Source organism: Papilio machaon, chromosome 19 (genome assembly GCF_912999745.1).
Source record: "Papilio machaon chromosome 19, ilPapMach1.1, whole genome shotgun sequence".
NCBI classification, from domain to species: Eukaryota; Metazoa; Arthropoda; class Insecta; order Lepidoptera; family Papilionidae; genus Papilio; species Papilio machaon.
In genome coordinates this window covers 2,185,639-2,209,493 of record NC_060004.1, presented here as the reverse complement: position 1 = coordinate 2,209,493, position 23,855 = coordinate 2,185,639, and the positions used below count along the sequence as shown (strand labels likewise).

Genomic DNA, 23,855 nt, shown 5'->3' with positions numbered 1-23,855 from the left:
GTGTTAGATGCATCACGACCTTGCGATCACCGCGCGTATACGTGCCCAATATATTAAGGTCCATACAACGATTAACAGTTGAACATCCGGCTGTTTTTAGTTGTTTTATACGGAAGAGGTCGTAATTTGTCGTCATACTACTGTGATGCTCCGAGAAAGAATAAAAATAGAATAACAGTTTACTAGTCTAAGTCAGACAAGCCGTTTGTAGAATCCATATATTAGTTTGAAAACTTTGTATATTAATAAAATTGGAGCTTCTGTATGTAATATCGAAAAAAAAACATATTTCGCAAACATGATGTCTTTGCATTGATTATAGCGAAAATCCAATTTTTTAAATTGTTCCAAATATTCGAAACGACTGGACCGATTTGGACGGAATTTTAACTGGAACGTAGATTTTTTAATTTTATTATTTTTTTTAATCTTATTAGGCGCTGATAAAGTACCTAGCAAACGTTAGTACAAACAATAAATTCGATTGTATAGCCTACATGTCTTCAAATCTGAAATTTTATAACGTATGAACAAACGTGAAAATTATATGTACTGTAAATTTTTTACAGTACTGTACATAAGCCGGGTTGTCAGCGGATCTTTTATAAAATATTTGCCAAACTTAGTTGATGTATACCTTATACATAAAACAAATAAGCTACGAATGATTTATAACTAAGATTACTTACAGCTACGCCTTAAGATGCGCCTTACGTACGGGTGTGGCGAAATACGGCATTTGATTAATGGAATCACGTCGTGACCTCTTTTTTGACCTTACTCAGAAAAATTGTAATCATTTAATACCGACTCGGTTATTCAAAATTAACCTACAAAGGCAATAAAGGACAAAAAATGATGCTTAACTACTTATTTCGCTATGGTTATTCAAACTTTTTCGGTATGGTGATTAAAAAAGATAGTGGGGTGACAAATTTACACATCCGGTCACCTTATGTCCTGTGGTAACAACCACCCCTTTCGCTGTTTGCATTGTTCGTGTACGATACCTAGTATCATAAATGTGTTTTTCTTGCCATATTGGCCTCATAGCTCCTAATTTCAGGTCGTTTTAGGCCCAGACCTCATTGGCCTTTAACTCTAGTAAAACCGCTAGGGGCGGAGCTCTCCTAAACTGTTTACGTACTTAACCGTCTTTGATGAGGTATGGTAAGGTTACATTGATATGGTAATTTTGACTACGTTCAAATACAATAATCTACTTACCATGTAAACCATTAAGCGCCTTTTTGCTGGTCCCCACAGTCATGTGCTTGTGTATACTGTGAACAAAAACAAAATTTTTATCTACACGTATTTTAAATTAATTAATTGGAAAATAAAAAAAGCTTTAATACAGTAAAAGAAGAACTTCTTTTAAAGTATAACACACTTAAAGTGTAGACAGAGGTGTCAAATAAAAGGTTCACGAAATTTATCAATCTCCAAATACGTACATGCGTCTTATGGATGTGAACTAAACTTCATTTTGAATATTTTATGAATATACGCTTTAAAAAAGGATGATGGTAATTTTCTAGCAGCGAACATGTTAATGAATATTTGTAAAAACATGTAAATTAAGGAATTTCCGTTTCATTAAAAATATTAAATAGCTTTTAATGGTTCAATAATATTATTTTAGGTTGTTTAATAAAGTTATTTTTAAAACGCAGTAAACCAACGATTAATGACGTATAACTCACTTGAAAGAAACTTTTGCACTCCATTTTGTATGTTTCGGAAGCCGTAGAAATAATCCTTAATGGGTTTAGTAAGTTAGGAGCTATTTACTATAATAGTAGTTGCTTATAGAATTTACGTAGGTATGTGAGTGACAGAGGTTTCAATTTACCAAGGACAACTCGTGGTCAATATGTCACTATATGGATGGCCCCGGTTTTATTATATTTGACTTGATTATAGACTAAACTAAAGATAGTTTTATTATAAATTTTATCCTAGTCTTACTAACATTATAAATGTAAATATTTAGATAGATGGATGGATGTTTGTTAGAAGGTTTCTCCCGAAAAGCTTAAGGAATATCGCTAAAATTTGGCATAGATGTAGGACATAGTCAAGAAGAACATAGCAAGCTACTAATTAAGTCGTTTTTTTTTTAATTCGCGTGGACAGAGTCGTGGGCAACAGCTAGTTGTATAGTAATTCAATTCCTGTGTACTCCAAGTACTTCATCTGTCACGTAGTTTTCCTGATAAACATTCTTGCAACAGTTACTTTTGCCTCCACAATTTTTTTTCCAAACAAAATGATGCAGCTTATTTGTAAAAATAAGTAAGCAAACTTTACTTAGATCATAGAATAAAATCGAATGCAAGACAAGATTTACGAATCACAATAATACAATGTTGCAGTCGACATTGGCAAAGCAAATCGTTGAATTACCACACGTATTAAAAGTGAGTCAACATAAAATGATAGCTCCTCAAACGTATTTCCGTGTGTGACAATGTAAGATACGAGTTTCATCTGATATTTAGTAGATCCTGGTCTATATAATCTTACTAATTATAAATGCGAATGTTTAGATGGATGGATTGGTGTTTGTTTGAAAGTATCTCCAGGACGGCTCAACGGACTTGACGAAATTTGGCACAGTTGTAGAACATATTCTGGTAAAACACATAAGTAATTTATATTTTTTTTTAATATCGCGTGGACAGAGTCGCAGGCGACAGCTAGTATCTAATGAATAAAATCCGATTTGCGTAATTAAATCCTCGGCTACGATAATGAGTTTACAGGAATTAGTTTTGCAACTGTAATGAAATGGATATTACTGTAAACGCCTTTATAACGGGTTTTCATTCACAAAAAAACGCTTGGTTAGTTCAAAGGAAATAGATGCAATTTTTCAGTGATTACAATATTTTCTGAGTATTTTTCATTAAATAAACATACGATAAGTTGAGTTTTAATTTGAGTTGAATTATCTTTATAGGTGTAAAAGATGTAATAAAAATAAAAACTGTGTAATTTCGACTGAACAAGGAAAATACAATGCAAGAATGGAAAAGCAACATTCTTTGATTGAATCTTACAAAATGCTGCAACTTAAAGTGTCCAAAGCAACATTCTTCCACTTCAAATATGTAATACTTAAAAACTTCACACCTTTAAGTAACAACTATACATAACTTACTATACTATCTTATATAACTATACTAACTTAGTATTAAAGATTTATGTGCCTCAAAAATACACCTTATTTCAATAACATAGGATTTCTTTTTCAACATTTACGTTTTAAATGGTAAAAATGGTTCATGTCACTTTGTGAATAAATCTTATATGGTTAGATTGTTTTTCCATGTATAGAAGTTATTCAGCTATAGGACTGGATTCAAGGTAGTAAATAATTTCTTCACATTGAATTTCAAAGACAACCATCCTCTTTGGTGAATATATCATTGTTTGATAAAAAAGACAATGGTCATTTTAACACATGCAATACCACTATAATTTCCAAATCCAAATTCGAATCGGTGGCAGTGAATGTGTTAATTTTCTTCTAATTCTTTTTTTTAATAACAAAAAATATACTTACAATGTGAAAAGTATGTTGAATCTTGAGCAGTGCAGAAGTAAAATTCACTCATATTTAATTCTAACTTAAAAAAAAAACTATATCTAATACTGGCCTTATTTAACTAAATATAAATCTACCCTCACATTATGACTAAAAATTAAAACATTAAATTAATTATTAAGGGGAAACTAAAAGAACTTAAGTCACATAATCAAGATATCATGATATTTAGAGGGAATTATTCAATATTATCTTCTGTGTTCCATACTTAATGTTTGGCAAAGGTTTATCTGTAACAAAGAAAACATTATTAATACAAAAACTTAACATGTAAGGACAACACACATAAAACATTCATTAGTATAGAAGAATATAAAAGGTAGACAATTATAAATTACACTTATGCAAGCAAACAGTATCATTTCAATAGTAAATCCTTTATGAGAATAAGATGAAGTCATATTACCTACAAAATACACTTTACCCTCTTGAGAGATGTAACTCTTCATTTGATGGGTTAATGTCACTGCACAAAAGTCGTTGTTTATGATTCTAGATATCTTAAATCCACAATGTATTGTTGTTTAAACTCACAATTTACTTGATATGACCATTTGCTGTCTTGAGGAGGTTTTGGAGGCGATACATTGGCAACAACAGTAGTAATACAAGCTTATGATAGCATGGTTATAGTAAGACACCCAGGTCACCCAGTAAAATTATAACGAATGCCCATAGACATCTTTAATAATTTAAAAGATTGCAGATGTGTTCTATACTTTTAATGGACAAAGAGATGGCACAATGAACGGTAATACACTACTGATATTATGATGTGAAGCATTGCATTGAGCAGACATTTTTATCTGTAAGTTCTGAATAATTATAATAAACTTTCGATATCATTATTAGGATCTTTTATAATTCAAAATAAGAATACAACAACATTACTTGAAAAATAAGGACTAGAAGAGTTTATTTAATTAAACAATTTCTTTTATTTGAGGTCTTTGGTTTCAGAATTATTCCAATTTGGATATCTTGAATATTTTAGATAAGTTACTTTAATAATACTCAAGTTTCTAAGCACTTATATCAAAAGATATTTTTGTTACGTACCTGATTTTATGTTATTATAAAGGTTGCAATGAAACCTTTGCCACGTATTTCACATAATTTAGCTAATCCACTTTTAATGTTACTTTTTGTAACATTTAACCACCAAAAACCAGCGTCATTCATTGAAAAAATACAGTCCCATACGTCACGTAAATATTTTTATTGAACTGTCAAACTGGCACAAGTGATTTACAGAGAAAACTTTGCGTCAAAAAAATAGACGAAACGGAACGTTGATAAATTCAAGAAATTTTTTTAGTGCTGGAAATATTTAATACCGGGAAGTTTTGTTTATAGTGTGCAATTGTATTGAGTGCAATTTAACTTAAAAACACCGCTATACCGCCGCGGCGGCCTTCTAACACTGCATAGGTAGTACAGTCAGGTACAGTACGATAGTATATTACGGCAATTGCACCCACTCGCTTGGCCGGTTTACGCGCGTAGTAGTCAGGGGCTAAGCACAATACAGATACAATGCCATAATAATTAAAAGAGTAATTATAGATTTTAAAATACTCTTATTTTTATGAGTACACTCGTAACAACAGTTTTTCTGTATTTTATTTTTCGGTCTAGAAACAAAACTACAAACGTTTGTATTACAAATTACATGCTGTCTTTTCAAGTACCAAGAATTAATAAAACAAACTAAGAAGAGTACTTTGTTTATTTCCATTTGCTTCTGAATGTTAAAATATGCTATGCTAACGCCATCTTTTGCCAAGGTTCATTTGTGACTAAAATTCGAGAATAAACGCACTTCAAATATTTTTAATTTAAATGAGATTGAATGAAGGACTGAGGAAGTAGATGAAGAAACAGACCGGGAAGCTCTTATGTTATTTGTAATTAAAAAAATATTTATTAAGTATATTTTGAAAAAATATTCAAATTTCGAACACATTATGTATTTGCATTGCTAATAACGAAAAAAAATATTTTTTGTTTGTCCGCAAGGCTGCGTTTGTACACGTACAGTTTAATAATTTCAAAAAAATATCCCATTCCCTGATTTAAAAGAAAAAGGCAAATAAAAATAATCTTTTAATGCTTATCTAAGTATATATTATAATCAATTTTGATTACTGGTGTATATTTTTATTCAGAATTAAGTTTTCTTTTCTTCTTATAGTATTCTATTTTTTCTTCTAAACTTGCTGAAAAGAAAAATACCTTATCTTGTAATCATTAAAGTAACTATTCATACGAAGCTTTTTTTTATATCAAAAGGTGACAAACTAGCAAACGGCCACCTGGATTCGCTGAAATAGCGAGGCGACCGTTGCCCATAGACATCGGCTCGGAAAATGCAGAGGCGTTGCCTACCTTAAATCAACGGAAAAGCACTGAAAGAGGTTATTTCTCCTTCCTATGCGTCCCCTCTTCCGCCAAATCCACTTCCCCTTCCCATCCTTTCCTAATAAGAAAAGGGTGGGAAGGGAAAGAGGACTAAAATTAGGCCTCCGGCACCACACTCATCAGACGAAACGCGGAATTGCTTCCACTTCGCGCCTGTCTTCTGTGTGGTCGTGGTATTTCACCCGTCGATCCGTCCAATTCGTGCAACGGATGTTGTTGTTGCTGGCGTCTACCACTGTTAAAGCTGTGATAGATTTAGGTATTCCACATAATGGTATGATGTGACCACTGATATAGATGTATGGATTAGCTTAACATATTAAATAGAGAATAATTAGACTTACTACATGTTTCTCTCTTTAGTAAAGGTGTGTAAACCTTCGATTTAACGCCTTGCAGTAAACAGTCAGTGTAAGCCAACACTTTAGCTTTCTTATTAATATCTTCTTCCTTTTTTTCACTTAATTTACTATATTCAAGCTCTAATTGCCTAAGAGTATCAATAATCATAGTTGACCTGTAAAAAGTACATATATTATATTTTGACAATGAACGTCACAAACTTCAAATTGTGGATGTCTATGGGCAGTGCATCGCTATTTCGACAAATCAGGTGACCGCTTGTTTCTTTCCCACCTTTTTTTAAAATACAAAAATTTGCCATACATTGCGGCCATTGCGCTATTTAATATTTTAAATTATTTCGTCAAAACTTAATGAAATTGTATAATGAAGTAATTTTGTATCATAAGGGTAGCTAATGTCATGTACTTTTGTATGGAGAAATGTTTTTATCTGAAATATTTTGGAATTACTGAGTTTTTTTATTTTATTTTTTAGTTCTTCCAAAACTTACTGTTTTTCAGAATTTTAATAATATTTTTTTCAACAATCATTGAAAGCAATACTTACTTTATACTATGTATTGTCCAATCGCTTTGCAGAATTTTTATAACAGACTTGAGTTCATTAAAATCGTAAATCCATTCATTGGAGTCCTCTAAATCATAGGAACAGTTATATAGATTCAATGGAAGATCCAACGCCATGTTGTATTGTGGTTTTCTAAAACATTCCACTATATAAATATACTTACAATTTATAATAATAAAAATTAAAAATCAATGTATTGTCAATGCGTTCCTTAACCATTCAGTCAACATTTTTTCTAAAAAAAATGTTTTCAATAAAACTTTCTTTTTCTTTTTTAGTTTATTAAAATTTCAATAAATTAATACCAAATTAATATTGATGAACTTGTTACATTGACTGCAAAAAATAACAAAATTGTGAAAATCATTACAAATGTTAATTTCATGATGGCATATTACTTTCGAATTAAAAAAAAAATAGCAGTCGCCCCCCGTGACTCCGTCCGCGCGTAATTAAAAAAAACTAAATTAGTATGTTGTGTGTGCCTATGTGTTCTTTCAGACTAGATCCCACATTTGTACCAAATTTCAATTATATCTATGCAGCCATTCCGGAGATACCTTCTAACAAACATCCATACATACATCCATTTATTATCTTAGTAAGATTTTACAGACCTTGGATAGTTTTCAACATCCAATAATTTGGAAATAACATCTGGTTCTTCATTACCTTCCCCAATGAGCAGTAATAAGCCCATAATACATCTTATTTGATGCCAAAGAAAAGCGTTTCCTTCTATTTGCAGACAGTACATAGATGTAGCTATAATTCAAAATCAAAAAAATTATACAAGTTAAAAAAATAGCATAATTTTTTTTTTATTACAAGGTGGCAAAAGAGCAAGTGGCTATATGTATTCGCCGAAATGGCGAAGGGACCGCTGCCCATAGACATTCGCAATTGCAGATGCGTTGCCTACCCTCAATCGACGAAGGAGGAGACGCACAAAAAGAGAATATTTAACTTTCCTATGCATCTCCTCCTCCATTAAATCCACCTCCGAAACAGAACTAAAATTAGGCCTAGCCATTTCATACTTACGTTTATCTTTGTCATTATTATCCATGGGAATAATATTAGCTTTAAATATCTCTCGATAAAATTCTGTAACACCATTTCCAACATCCATTTTGCACAGATTTCGGAAATCTTTCAAACCAATGATACTATGGCAGGCTTCTTTCATCTTGTCTAAATCGAGATTTGATCGTGGGAAGTAATATTTGTACTGACGTTTCTTGCAATCAAACCTGTTTAAGGAAGATAAAAATATAATTAATTATTAAAGATCAAAAGGGAACTATGTAATGGCAGAGTTAGTTGTACACAAGTTGTTTAACTTGTATAAAATGTGAGGATGTTGTAGAGAAAAAGGGTTATTTTTCCTTTTATTCCTCCTAAGCAAATTTATCTCACCATCCTTTTAAATATAAAACAGGGTGGGAAGGCAATAAGGCAATAATATTATGTTACCTGGCACTGTAATCAGGTTTATCATCAGGTATTGGCATCCATGCTACCGCACGAATGTCTTTTGGCAGAAGGCGGTTCAAAGTCTTGCAGTATGGCAACTCTGAATTTATGGACTCTGGAGTATTCTGTTGGTCCGAAGAATGCTTGCTTCTAAGGGATATTGATATGACCTGAAAAATAAGTTTTTTGACTGATTTACTTTTTACATAGCATATTGTTTTATTAAATTTATTGGATTTTGAAGCAAACTTTGCCTTTTATCTTTCTGTAGTCTCCAATATACATATCATATACTTAAAATATCTTTATTTTACCAAATAGAATATAAATGAAGTCGGCTAAGAAGTTGTAATATTACCTGACCGAAAGCACTGACACCTTTATCAGTTCGTCCACACCTATGATACTGAGATGATTCTCGATTTTCTATTAAACATGACTTAGTCAGAGCATGAAACAAATGATGTTCTATTGTTTGTGTTGTATCCTCCTGCACTGCCAGACCTTGGTAGTTCCAACCAAAATATAATATTCTTAAAAGTACTCTCCTGAAGTGACATCTGAAATTTTGTAATTACTAAGTTATTATTTATTGTGTATAATCAGTGGTTTTCAAAGTTATTATTTATTATGAAAGGAGTGAAAAAAATGTTTAGGAATCACTGTGATAAACACATCGAGAATTTTGAATAAGATATATGAAATACATATAAAATTAATACAATAAAGATCAGTTATTGAATTTAAAAAAAAAGAATATTATCTTACTTTTTAAAATCAAATTGCTTTTTGTTAACTTCTGCACTAGAAATCATCTCATCTCCATTGCCTCTCTTGCTTATAATATTTTTCAATTGTGAATTATGAGCTTCTAATTGTATTATTTTATCAACTAAGTCCTAAAAACAGGAAATAATATAAGCACAAGATTTCTGATAGGTTATGTTGCTTAAAAACAATCTAACATTTTTATCCAAATTAAGAAGTTCTTCACGGGTTATGTTTTTTGTTTTCTTCTCCTTTGGCGGAAGTTTAGCCATTAAGAAATACTTTTTTGTTAGGTTTATTCTAAAACAACAAGATTCCAATTTGGTTTGGTTTGTATATTTTGGTATTATCTGATATATCTGTCACTGACACACTGTGAAAACATTTAAAGCTAAGTGCCATCTATTGAAACATATCTGTAATCGTTTGGGCTAATTGTTTTAACAATTTGATTAAGATTCTTTTTTAAATTATAGATGTCGCCGTTTTAATTTTTTTTAAATATATTTTACAAAAAAAATGTAGGTAGATTTTTAGTTGATGATTATTGTATGATTGATCAAGTAATTTACAAGTGAACGCACTCAAATCTCGGACGATATCAAACTATTTTGTTAAAGCAACGTTAAAAATTATCTGTTTACAAGTTAAAACAACACTCAACTTTTGGTCTGATTATTATATGAAGATGAAGAGACGTTCACTATTTGAATTATATTTAAATTTAAGTTTCTTTGTATAAGTGCGAGTTATAACTTTCGTATAGACAGACTTAAGTTTAGCTGCTGCTCAGATATTAAACCGCGTTGTTCGTCGAAAACGAAAAATAATGAAAAGTGGCGCCAACATTTTGACAGTTGTCAGAATCCTTCGGTAAATGTCGTGTAAATTTTTAAAGTGTGAATTGTCGTTTGATAAATGTATTTAAAAAAATAGACTTTGTGTTTAGAGAAATAAAAAAAATATACTATTGAAATATTTACCAGAATTTTCGTCGCTGCAGGTGAGTTTCATTACAAAGATTTCTTAAGCAAGCATAATGTAGTTTTTACAGCTGTTTAGAAAAATAACTGCCGACTGTAATCCCATATTTGCAAATAGTGTAGTGGTCCTGTTTTAAAGTATTCAGTCATGTCCTGCACAGTCATGGTCATGGCTAGCTCAACTAAAATAAACTACCCCAGTTCGGGTTCAAACGTGTGAAGTAGATCAGTGAACCGACTCGCAGGTCAGCTCAATCTGTATATTATAATTTGCGTTTCGAGCTGCGGACTGCGAATCACCTGGCAGCTCTTCGGCTCACATAGGCAGTACATGGCGATGCGCCAAATTTAATTATTGAGCCTCAGCTCAACAGTTCATGTCTATGTGACCGAAACTTTTGAACCCGTTCAGAGCTGATTTACACACGTTTAGTCCTGCTTGTAGGCACGTGAACATTGATTGGTATAACATAAGCGCTGGCAATCTTAGAGCCCTATAAGATTATCTTAAGTAATTTAATACAATGTTGCCCTTATCGAATGCATTGCGACTATATGCTATAAAATATGTTATTGCTCTGTTAAGTCTGATGACGGTCTAAGGACTTGACCCGCGTCCAATATCACCTGCACTGTTATTTTTCTTGTTTACCTTATTTTCTCATATTAGTCGCTTATTAGCTAAGGTAAGCGTAGGTAGTGTATCACTAACCTCTATAGATAGGCAGGCTACAAGACGTGGTATTTTGTGCCTATTTGATTTTCGCCATTTTGGTGCTGACGTTAGCATTTTATAGCTAATTCGAACCAACGTACGAAATATCAACAGACGAGTTTAAGTCGGAATGAAGCATAAGTCGTCATTTAGAAGCAGACCTATACATATAATAGAGATCAGTGCTGTTAGTAAAAAACGCACTGAGTTTTCTGTCCTTGGACATATTTATAAGTTGCTTGCGGAATTAAAATTATAATTTATTTATTATTTAGATAAGGAGATAAATGTTTTCCTCGATCATTAATATTTTTTCACCGCTTCGCTTAAAATATTTTTTGCGACAGTACCAGTTTTTAAAATATTATGTTACTTTTAAATTCCGCGCAATTAATATTAAAATGTACCAAAAAAATTAAGTCGTAATGCAATTACTTAGTATAAGTATGCGAGGTTTATCATTGAACCTGAAATGGAAAACTCATGTGAAGGGTATCCAGTATATTATATAGCAATAAAGAAATGTAGGTCAATAGTATTAACTGTAGTTGTGTTATGTATATTTGCAATGATTTTATTAATCTTTTCAAATTTATTGAGACCTGACTGGCGTCACAAAACCGACAATTTGGTTGTGTAGAAGGTCATATTGTATTATATTCACAAGATTTGTCTATTTATGCATTGTGCGAAGACTTTATGAATTAGTTACATAGTTTTTCATATTTCATGTAAATGTACCGTGTTAATTTAAAAGGTTAGGTTAGGTTTTTAACTTTAAAGTCATTCATATTCATTATCCTTTATTACGATAAACTTCTTTGAAAAAGTGTAGCTAAATTTAATTTTATGTGAACATGCGATTTTTTTCTAAATTTTTGAATAGCAACATGTTAAATGATTTGTAAATGTTTTATTGCTACGATATAAATAAATAAAAAACATGCCGTGTTAACATGTTTCCAAAAACTGTCTTATTTGAGGACAGCTACATATTTCCTGTATTTGTAGATAGAAGTAGATTAAAATAGTCATTACTGCTGTTACGAAAGGCGTTGCGTTACTCGGTTGCCGCACTAACACGTAATATTCTTAACTAAGTCAAAGCGTTAAACCTGACTAAGATTTTATGACGTCATATGATTCATCGGGTTATAAAAAATTAGTGCTACTGGAAAAATGTGACTGAAGAAATCGTTAGATTTCAAGTAAACTGGTTTTTAGGTCACCGTTAAAATTTCGTTCGGCAAAATGTGAATGTAACATTCTCGGTAGTTAAGTTTTAAATTATTTCCCCGTTACAATAAAGAAGCGCTAGTTGATCAGCCATCAAAAGAAAAGTTTCTCTTTCACAGTCGTTTTCTGTTTCTAATGACATTTTAATCGGCGGTTCTCACAATATGGTACAAAATACAAATCCACAATGTAATGAAAAACAGAACACACGTGTAATTATGTTTAAATATAAACATTTGTGATATAATCCAAGTCGATTACGTCTAGACTGTATGAAATGGAAAGTTGTTCTTACAAGACGCGTAAACAAAACTTGATCAGAATGCATTCAGTATGTCCTTATTAATGAATTACAACCAGTAATATTCAATTGTTTCAAACTCTCTTTATACCTAGTCGAGTCCACAGATTTTGTTGTAATTAAATAATTTTACTTTATTGTTGTTGTATTATTTATAAATAGTATCTTATATATAGTGGCACAATCTTATATTTTGATACATCAATTTGATCTATGCAACAATTAAATTCATACTAATAAAATTAGCGATGGCCGTAGCTTTCTATCAGCGTTGGCCCTACCACGTATCCATATCTCGTGACTGGCGTGTAAAGTGATACACGTACGAGTTGAGGTCGTAGTTGCGCGACTGACCTCCATCCGGTTGGAGTCCGGAGTTGGAGACACTTGGTCTTACGAAACCGAACATTGGAGGTCAATTGCCCCACATGTGATGGGAAAGACCGACAATGCTCTTGCCTAGGTCATATTTGTATTGATGTCATCATAATGCTTTTATTTTAAATATATAATTTATTCGATATTTCTAAATTGATATGTTAAAGTTTGTGAAATTTTCAATTATCATATATAAAAATATGATAGCTATGTAAATTCTCGTACTTAAGAGTTAAGAGTAGATCTAACGTTATTTTATCCAATGTACTCTGTTTCGGATTTTATACAAAACTTCTGTATGTAACCTGGTCCAGGTTATGCGTTTTCGTCATTACAAGGCCTTACCTTGGCTTTGTCTCCTATTATCATATCATGATTCCGACACCTGTAACACTGTAGTAAGTAATTACACTTTGACCAAGACATTTATGTTCATAATAACAAAGTTTTATTAACTACGAGCTATTAAGTCAATTATAGACATGCGAACTTGCAAATACTCGTAGTTGCGTAATATCTCCATTTTCCATTAAGCATATTCAACTAAGAAACAAAAGATGACTTGTTTGTAACTATACCACGTTATAAGAAACCTTTTGATTCTAAATTTTTTGCTGTTATTAAATTTATCTCATTAACTATTCAATAAATCCTCATATTCATATAAAATATATGCGTAAGGATTCACGACTTAAGGTTCATTTGAACGAAATCGATATTGAATCAACGATTTATATTAGTCCAATGCTAGAAATTGAATGAATTTGTACCTATATACGTCTAGTATTTATAAGATGTTCACCATACAATAGTTACCAAGTTATACGTATTAAGACAAAAACCATATCATTGAAACTATGTTGTTAGTGGTAAGCGTGAAACTGAGCACCATCTCGTGCGCGACCGCATAATTAAGTCGTCAACCAGCGCGGAAATTGTAAAACTCTCCAAACATGAACTAGTCGTCGATCATTTCACATATTGTTACTCAGACAATTTGTCTTATTTAAATACTTTGTAGATTCCTTTTAATGCATCAACATTAACATATACTAATAGTTATTCTCTTCTATTAACTTAAAGTAGATTTAACGTGATATTAAGTCGATACGCAAATACAAGATTTCAAGGTTTTTTCTATATCAAAAGGTGGCAAACGAGCAAACGGCCACCTGAATTCGCCGAAATAGCGACGCGACTGTTGCCCATAGACATCCGCAAATGCAGATGCGTTGCCTTTCTTTAATCAACGGAGAAGGGGACGCACAGAAAGAGGATATTTTCCTTTCCTATGCGTCCTCTCTTACGCCAAATCCACTTCCCCTTCCCATCCTCTTCTAATAGGAAAAAGTGGGGGGGGGGGGGAGGGAAAGAGGACTAAAATTTTGTTATATTGTGTTAAAAGCATAATATGATTGGCCAGCGACTAATAAATGAATATTTTGTAATAGTAACCTAATTCTGAAAAACGGAGTTTTAACATAATCTTTTTACGGCGGATGTATCTTATCTGGTTTCTTTATTCAATACGGTCTAAGCTTACAGGGATTAAATAAATTAGGTCATAATCTTTTAAATGTGGGAAGATTAATCTAAGACTCCTGACCTAAAGAAGAAGGAATCTTTATCCCTTGTTTCAAAACTTATCGTTTAATCTATTGCACAGTTTATTGCACATTTATTTATCGAATAGAGATATTTTGTCTTTTATTTGGTTGACTTGTTGTATATCAACGAATGTGTCTGGATTCACACGTTTGTTGGATCCGTTTTTACTGACATTTCTCACAAGATTATATTTCATGTCTTACATTAGAAACATATTGCTTGCTATCACAGTCGGTTAATTAAAATATTGTTTGTTTCATTTTATGTTGGTATTAAAACGAATCAATTCAAATGAAATTATTTATTTGTAGATTCATGTATGGTCTTTCAAGATTGTGTTATTAGTCATTCAAATCGCGCAGCTTCAAAATAAATATCTTGACAATGAATACATCGCGGCAACGGCCTTAGATCTGTTTATATGAGTTGTCAATGTTACTTCCTACATTCTTGTCATCAGTCAAGCAATACCAAGATCGATTCTTTTTTGTGCAATTATGTGATGACCCAATCATGTATTGACTCAATATTGTATGCGTATCATTATAGTGAGTACCATATGTCACCAAATATCTGGTCGATACTTATGATTGACATTTACTAATGGACTGTAAATATGTTTTCGTGCACAGTCGCTTCAGCTGAGATAGGATAAATTATCCGTTAAGTATTTTTATTATTCAAGGATATGGCAATTCTAATAAAAATTGATGTAAACTAGTGTTACTATGACAGTGTTACTAGAGTTATATATGGTTAGTATATACTAAAGGATTCATTTATTTATTAAGAACAAAATTAGCCTAAGATTACATGTTTCTGTTTATAAATTATACTAAACGATGTATGGGAGATATAGAAAAGATTAACATGGCATCTGTGACGATTGAAAAAATTTCTATTTGTGTTTTATTTAATAATCACTATAAATAAAAACGGAATAAGAAAAGTTTATTATCGTAACCCTGTGTGTATATGTCGTTTTTAAATTCTTCAAGTCTACGGTGTGACCACTTTCCATCGTGCAATCTGCTGACCGGTTTCGCTGATTGTTGTTTGAAAAAAAATGTACGCGGATTTCTCTTCACTCTTTCTTTAATTGTTTTCATTTATTACAACCCAGACGTTACGGTTATGGAAAATAATCAATTACTACCACTACTTACTAAATATAAGAAAATTATACATTGCAAGTTAATCCACAATCAAATATTTCGCAAGATTGTGCATCGGCGCCGTGGCTTAGTTGGTTAAAGCGCCTGTCTAGTAAACAGGAGATCACGAGTTCGAATCTCGTCGGGGCCTGACCTATGTCGAATACTTTTTGTATGTTTTTATCTTGGTGATTTGTAGTATTCCCTCTGTCAAGTAGGCTCGTTCTTGTAACCTTGGGCGGTCACAGTGATTCCTTATTGAGAGCAATTGCTTAAATATAGTATACCGGGAAACCATTTATAAAGTATCTTGAGAAATTAAGTTCAGGATGTGAAGTTTCTGCTGACGGGGTCATATGTATCGACTATATTATAAAGGTCATGATCATTTATGTATTTTGTACGGCAAATTGTTAATTATCACTGATAATGATTTCCGGATGATATCAACTTAAAATTCAACCCTGTATATATGTTAATAACAACACGTAAATGTCAATGTTTTTATTTATTCTTAAGTGGTTTTGATATTGTGATAAATACGATTTTTTGTATTGATAGGCAAAATCTTTATGTAGCCATAGAATTATTTTACCTCCCTCTTAGGATCGACATCATAACTATAATTTAGGACTTATGTATTTCTATATAACAAGTTTTAGAAAAATATGCATTTTAAACGTCTAATGACGTTTCACCGAAATTGGAAGGAAATCTTCGCCTTTACATTATATCTTACTAGCTTTTACCTGCGACTCCGTCCGCGCGGAATAAAAATTAGAAAACGGGGTAAAAATTATCCTATGTTTCCTGGTTCTAAGCTACCTGCCCACCAATTTTCAGTCAAATCGATTCAGCCGTTCTTGAGTTATAAATAGTGTAACTAACAACTTTCTTTTATATATATAGATATATCTACCACCAATGTGTTGTAATGAAGTAGTATTACCGGGATACAAAATTATATTTGCATATTTCACTCCAATATAAGTACGTAAATTTGTCAACATCTCTCACAACAATGAAATTACACTCGTTATATTGTTTCCAATTGGAATAGCATTGCCGCAATGTTTACGCTAAATTTAACGTTAATTCTATCGCAAATTCGACGAAGGTAACGTAACTTTATTGTATAATATTATCTCGTTTTTTTTAATGATGAGGAAGTTTTTGTAATAACTCGTAATATGTTAAAGTATGCTATTTAATAGCAACTGAATAGTTTAATAGATAACTATTGTCTTGCTTCGTTTTATTGAAGTTTGAGATATCTATTACAAAGTAACTTATTAAAGTAAAATATTGCGATTAAAGCAGAAATAAATGCTGTCACGTTTAATGTATGGTGTAGGGATTGCAATCCGGAAAAACGGATCCGGTAATCCGGCGGATCCGGCATCATTTAATGGTTACCGGATCCGGTACCAATATACCGGATCCGAAAACCGGATCCGGTGCTAGCAGTTTGTGGGAAAATAATATAGCTGTTGCATGAGTACTTTAAATGCGTTGTGCGTATATATTTGCAGCTTTATTAGAAGTCGTTTAGCTGATGACACAATTAACAATATTTGTTTTCTACGATCTTATTTTCAAAATCAATATTGATTTTCTTTTAATACTTATATTTTTTAACAATTATTACTTAAAATAATTATTTATCGTAAGTTGATTAAACAAAAAAAAATAGGTTTTAATCTCATTTCAGTTAATTAAGTAAGGTTAATTGTATCTATTAGATATTATAGTTACTTGATAATTAATATTGTTACTTATAAATTGATCTATCTGTGAAAGTGAAATCTAGAAAGACTAAGCTACTCGTTACGTCGTAAAATTATTACTAGTTACCTACACTACTAAATTTTAATTGTTTTCTTGTTGTCTATTTGTCTTAACATTGGTTAAGAAATAAAGTCGATTTTATATATTTGTGATTTATTTTTAATAAACTACCTACATATAAGTGCAGTGACACTTGATTAACTTACTTATTTTGTACTAAAAAGCGAAAATATCTTGATTTAATCAATCCGGTCGGATCCGGTCGGATCCGGCCGGATTGATGGGAATCCGGTCGTATCCGGCCGGACTGAAAATAACGCCGGATTGCAATCCCTAGTATGGTGGCAGAAAAAGGATGGGAGTCTAAATTTTAGATAGTACTCTGAAATTTGAACTCCCTTCTATTTATTAAGATGGATATTGTGTTTAGTTTTTTTTTTTTTTTGTAACAAGCAGGTAGCTTTAAACTTTGATTACGTAGAAGTTTAAAATGTGTATATCTTTGTAGTTCAACACGTATCTATCAATGTAGTTTATCTCACGAAGGCAAGCTACCGACCTCGACAAGTCATCAACAAAGACTTGTCATGAGCACAAAAAGCATTTGGTAGTGGTTATATTTTTCTTGCCAAGTTATGATGTGACTATCATCGACTGACATTAACATACAATAGTTGCCACTGTTTTGTCTCGAAGTGAAGTCTTTGAACGTTATATGATCGTTATAATTTATACTTGTAAAGGAATCTAGTAAATTATAAACGTGTCTTTGTATTTAATGATCTAAGTAAAAAAATCCGAGCAGTGTTAAATATCTGCATTATCATAATTCTGCTAGAAAAGGATATTGAATTAATAATAAACATAGTTGTATAAATGATATAAAAATGATGAATTTCAGGCCCCGACGAGATTCGAACTCGTGATCTCCTGTTTACTAGACAGGCGCTTTAACCAACTAAGCCACGGCGCCGTTGTATTACAGATTGAATTTATTGGTACTTGTATAAATACTTGCAAAATAATCTGTTTAACCATGCTCATATACTTTTACTTTTAAAAGGTCTCGTTTTAAAATAAACAAACTACATTTTTTTCCTTCCATTTCATTTAAACTATGTTAAATAATATTCTTGCAACTTGCACGCAGGCTCAATAAAACGCTACACGTCGTGGTCTTGAAAAAACACATTAGGCTTGCTCATGTTAGGATTATTGACAACTATATTGATACGTGGAAGAAACTATAAATATCAAATCTCATTAATCATATCCTTTATTCTTAAGAACAAAGACCATGATTGTCTGGCTTTATTATTATTTATGTGACATAAGACCAGTGGTCCTAAAATCATCACTTATTTAAAACATATAAGTTAATTGCATTGATTGAATTTATCATAATTATTCATATTGCTTGAAACAAAAGAGCTTAAGGTGTTGTGAGTCAGGTTTATTGTTGAGGAAGGCCGTGTAACATTATACAGGATGTTTGTCAAAGCTAAAGTACGTTGTTCCTTTTCTGCTTTTAAGATTTCAATTTTCAATAAGCGAAGAGATGTGTGCAACCGTCTCTCTTGCTGCTTTATTCATGACTATTTTCTTTCTTTTTTTTATATTTTTACGTGAACTGACTGAAAGATATACTCTTCAGTATTCTTTATTTAACCTTATCCCATAACATCTTGATATTTGGTTGTGGTGGTAAGCTCTCATTTCTCATGATTGTTTAATGTCTTATTTTCTATACCAGCACAATCTTTTGTTTTGTCCTCACTTGTTTATTTAATATTTTAAATGGCAACTATGTATGCAATTAAACAGCAATTTACACAATTATACTCCATTCAGTTGTCCATTCAAAAAGCTACAACAGCCTCCGATCGGACAATCGCAGAGTAATTAGAAACACTCTGTATACCACAACATTCACCATCTACCACAAAAGCGATAGTTATGTGGGAATAGATAAAAATAACAATACAGCTGACAATGGATTAAGCAACAGAATTCGCACACATTGCTCCCACCATTTCGTAACAGCACTGATTTAAGCGGGTAAGAATTATTTATTAAGTGACTATCATAAATCACGTCTGCTCATTTTGAATCACCCAGATCTTGGTTTACAAAATTGTTTCGAAATAATTACGATTAATTCTATATATAATAATTTACGTTTTATCGTTGTCAAGTATCAATGAATAGCAAAAAATATTAAAAATAAGTATTTGTTCATGGGGTACAGTTAATAAAAATTAAAAAACAATTGATTTTCTTAAGTTTTACTTTCAAAGTTAAAAAAGAAAGCATATTAAATAGTTACTTTAATTAATAATTATAATGTAATTTAAGGTGTTACTGATAATTATGAATATGATTGTCCTCAAAATTGAATCAAATAGCCCCACGACACGAAGGCTGTAATGTATGCGCGAAACGATTCGTTTCGTTTGAGTAGCGCGCGATCTCAATTCATATGTATAAACATTCGCATCGTTGCTCTACTTGTTTTAGAGTTCTTTTATAAACTTGTACGAGTTAAAACCTGCGATAACATGATATTACCTAAAATGGAGTTACCTTTTTTAAATGGTTTCGTGAAGGAAAAAGACAATGATATCCTTATATTTGATTATTCATTGAGTTGTAATTGGTTAGGATTTTTGTTGTGAATTTGTTTCCATCCTTTTTTTACTTGCATACTTTTGATTGATTATGCGTTAATTTAAAAATACTGATCCATTAAGCTTAACGTTAAATTTTCGACATTATTTTCGCAATAGTTATTTACGGAACCCCACTAAACATAAGGTAATTCTGTCACGATATGCCTGATAAACATTGGAACTACTTTATAATGCGACGGACAATACCAGCCGACACATCTGTCTCAATTCTCCTAGCGAATGTGAATGGGCATATTGTTTAGACTTATATCTAACAAGCTGTCGCCCGCGACTCCGCGCGCATTTAAAAAAAAACAATAAGTAGCCTATGTTTTCTTCCAGACTATGATCTACATCAATGCTAAATTTATCGAGATCCGCTGAGCCGTTCTGAAGATACCTTCAAACAAACATCGATTCAAACATTCGCATTTATAATATTAGTAAGGTTATGTTGCCGGATGGTCTTTCTTTATTAGTGACAGTGACAGGTAGGCAGATTAATGTAACTTTTACGGTGATAGGCGATAAATTGGCAAACAATTGAACGATGTGTATAATCTAATATTACAGGTATATTTTCAGATAAATATATTTCTTACCAATTATTATGAAATTTTATCGCAGTACACACAAGCTGTACAAACTAACCGTGAAATTTCTTTTCCCTAACACTAGTAGTAAAACATTGTTGTCTCTGCTTTTTGAAAAAGAATGCGTGACGTCAGTATGTTTATATACACGTATTTCGATAATCGAAACTCACATTAGCAGAAGACCGTTAAGATATTGGTGTTATTTTTATTCGACAACTTTCAATGGAAAGACATCGACGTCAAGTAATAAATTATGCAAAACATCTTTTAGCTTTAGGTTTTTTATTCAGCAGGATAGTTCGTTATTGCGTAATCGATTATGGTTCGTATGCATATTACATAGTAGGTCTTGAATCCTGTGAAATTGTAAAAAGTATACATAAGTATTAAAAACACGATTATTAGCTTATATTATATGGCATAAATATAAATTCGAGATAATTACTTACAATAAAAACATATTAAAAACAAGTGTTGTTTATTTATTTTAAAACAAATAAAAAGCAAAGTTAATCCAATTTACATTCAAGTACAAAAACCTTGAAAAAAATTATTACCGTTTTTAAAACAGTCATATGTAAAAAATGTGAAAGGTTTGCTTTTTTCTAGTTTGCAGTAGGTTTTGAATTATTTTTTTCTAAACCGAATTAGATTAGTATTAACAATCTCTCTCTCTCTCTGCCTAGCTCGTATCCCACATAATGGTGGGGTCGGCTTTTCCAATTAGTTTCCTCCACCTCGCCCTGTCCTCGACATCTTCATCTGAGACTTGGCACTCACTCATGTCTTTTAGCACTACATCTTTCCATCTAGTTTTGGGTCTGCCTCTGGATCTGCGGCCGGGAAGGGAAAGATGTAGTGCTAAATTACCGACGTAGTCCGGCGGCCTCCTCCTTATGTGACCATACCATCGCAGCCTACTCTCCTGCATCTTATCAGCGATATCGCGCACACCGAGGCTACCTCGCACGAACTCGTTGCGGATCTTATCGAGCCTGGTTACGCCGCACATCCATCTCAACATCTTCATTTCAGCAACTTGAATGGTATGCACGTTCTTTTGAGTTATGGCCCACGTTTCACTGCCGTACTTGAGGACTGGTCTTATCATGGACTTATACACCAAACCCTTAAGTTTCACTGGCATTCTTTTGTCGCAAGTAACACCAGTCAATTCTCTGGTGTTACTTGCGACAAAAGAATGCCAAGTATTAGTATTAACAATAGCTTTATAAATTAGTTAAAAAAATAAAAACCCAACTGACTATGATACACCGGGGTATAAGACGTATCGAATGTCACCTCAACCGTTGAAAATCTATTCAGTCGTTTAAACTCTAAGCTCTACGCCATCATAAATCAACTCACATATATGCAAACCCAAATAAAAACAAACTTCGTACGAGCGATAAACTTTACCCTCTTGTAAGACGGGTAAAAAACAGATCGAGTTTGCATAATGATTAAATTAAAAATCAATAAGGTGGATTTCGCAGTCGAGGTCGTAATCAACCAGTTTGGTTGTTTTTCAACTGGTATTTTAGTGGATATTACGAATCGTGTCTTAAAAACATATTATTAAAGAAATTCAATTTTACGTTATAAATAAATTGCGTGTTCATTTTTTCAGCTTAATGTCAAAAATTAGACTGTTGCTTTTTAATTCTATATTAAGATGTCTTTCGGTAACATCACTTAATATCAAATTGGATTGTGACCAAGCACTAATTTATTTATTGTAAAACAAGATAAGCATTTATTGTTTAACAAGTGACAACTAAGTGAAACTTATGTTAAACAGCATTAGCGATAGTTCTATGAAGATAAAGATTGTCAAACATCACACTTAGGTGCATTTCTCACATTCATGGGAAACCTAACGCTATACGAAATACTAGTCTCTAAAATCTCATATGCAAATTGAAAAAGTTGCACAAGACTACGGTTCGCCAAATGTTGCGCGTCTAGAAATCCATAAGTCTATAATCAAAACTATGAGGAAAGAATTTAACATGACATGTTAAAAAACAAATTAAAAAAGAACGAAATGAATGTAAAAAAGAGAAGAACTTAATATTAATCGGTAAGCCTCTGAAAAATTAGGATTAAATCGAAACGAATAAAATCGATAAAAAACAACTGTCTACCGTCGATTAATTATCAATGACTCCAAAAGAACATGGTAAACAAGTAAATGCAAAATTGATTATTGCGCAATAGTCTCGCCTTGGACAGAGGACTTGTTGTCGCAACCGAGTTGTAAACCCACCGACAATAGGCCAGTAATTACCGGCATAGTATGCACGATATTTTCCGCTACAGGATCCGAGCTTCCCAATGTTTTGTAACGATGTTCAAGTACGTACGTGCTTCATTTTGTAATGGGGATGCTACAAATTTAAGATGACGTTTCACTACGATTAATGGAGCGCAAATCCTAAGTACTAGTTCAACATTCATAAGTGTGCAATTAATTTTAATTTACTGATATAATATGATTGATTGTTTCTTGTAGTAATACTATTCTACGTTATCTAGGACAAGGATTCCAATTAAGTCAACCTTTAAGGTCGACATTTACAAGTAACCAAGCAGCAAGCGCATCATTAGACCGGCATTGCCAAATCATCATTTTTTTAACGACTCACTTTTGAACATCCAATGTTGCTTTGATTTATGAATGACGTGGTAAATGACAAGCTTTCCCAGTCGAAGGGAGGCCGATAAGGAATTACAGGGCATTAACGGAAATAAGAGATGACAGTAATTTATTTAAGTTGGTCACATAGAAGGAACAATAAAAGTTAAAATTGATCAAATTTATTTCACTTACTAATACTTTTTGGAATGACGATATCGAGTAGTAGAATTGTGAATTAAACCAATTATCCAATGTAGAATTAACTGAAGTTTACTTACTGATGGTTTCAGAGACAAATTTAAACAGACATTTTGGTCTCAAAAAAATACGGCTAACGCCACAAAGAGTAAGGAGTCGTCATTTCATCTTTATCGTATTAAGGTTACACTGAGGGTTGCCTTTTGTTAGAATTAATGTTGGTAGTTAATCCTGTTAAACAAAGTTCATTGATCTGGCTTTGTTTGCAAATTTTTTGTTTGTGCATTTTCAGGGTTAAAGGTGGATGAATTGTTTCCGAATATGACTGCGGTTAACGGAATTTGTCATTTTTGAAGACATTTGACACTTGTTTAGTC

General features: G+C 32.2%; 3 protein-coding genes and 2 non-coding genes across 5 annotated transcripts in view; 1 reads left to right on the top strand and 4 right to left on the bottom strand.

Annotated features, from left to right (window-relative positions):
* Positions 1-5,139, bottom strand: part of LOC106708252 (Krueppel-like factor 5) — a 34,944-nt gene extending 29,805 nt beyond the window's left edge. The window contains exons 1-3 of the mRNA XM_045682486.1: positions 4,673-5,139; positions 3,572-3,843; positions 1,228-1,283 (exon numbers count right to left, since the gene is read on the bottom strand). Coding sequence (XP_045538442.1) covers positions 1,228-1,239 — 12 coding nt within the window. The 5' untranslated portion in view covers positions 1,240-1,283; positions 3,572-3,843; positions 4,673-5,139. The remainder of the gene's footprint in view (positions 1-1,227; positions 1,284-3,571; positions 3,844-4,672) is intronic.
* A 655-nt stretch (positions 5,140-5,794) lies between these two features.
* LOC106708351 (tRNA pseudouridine(38/39) synthase) lies at positions 5,795-9,548 on the bottom strand (the record flags this gene model as incomplete). Its single annotated transcript, XM_014499843.2, has 9 exons — positions 9,409-9,548; positions 9,212-9,342; positions 8,802-9,003; positions 8,444-8,613; positions 8,012-8,220; positions 7,585-7,732; positions 6,947-7,099; positions 6,379-6,551; positions 5,795-5,832 (listed from the first exon to the last, which is right to left on the bottom strand). Coding segments are annotated over exons 1-9 (1,299 nt in total), but the record flags the coding sequence as incomplete, so codon positions are not given.
* A 6,115-nt stretch (positions 9,549-15,663) lies between these two features.
* Trnat-agu lies at positions 15,664-15,737 on the top strand. Its single transcript has one exon. It is a non-coding gene; the product is annotated as a tRNA-Thr (tRNA).
* A 2,536-nt stretch (positions 15,738-18,273) lies between these two features.
* Positions 18,274-18,347, bottom strand: Trnat-agu. The gene has a single exon. It is a non-coding gene; the product is annotated as a tRNA-Thr (tRNA).
* Positions 18,348-21,321: 2,974 nt separating this feature from the next.
* LOC123722089 lies at positions 21,322-21,795 on the bottom strand. Its single transcript, XM_045682593.1, has one exon. It carries the CDS (start codon positions 21,784-21,786, stop codon positions 21,322-21,324), a length of 465 nt encoding a protein of 154 aa, XP_045538549.1. The 5' UTR covers positions 21,787-21,795.
* Between the last annotated feature and the right edge of the window lie 2,060 nt (positions 21,796-23,855).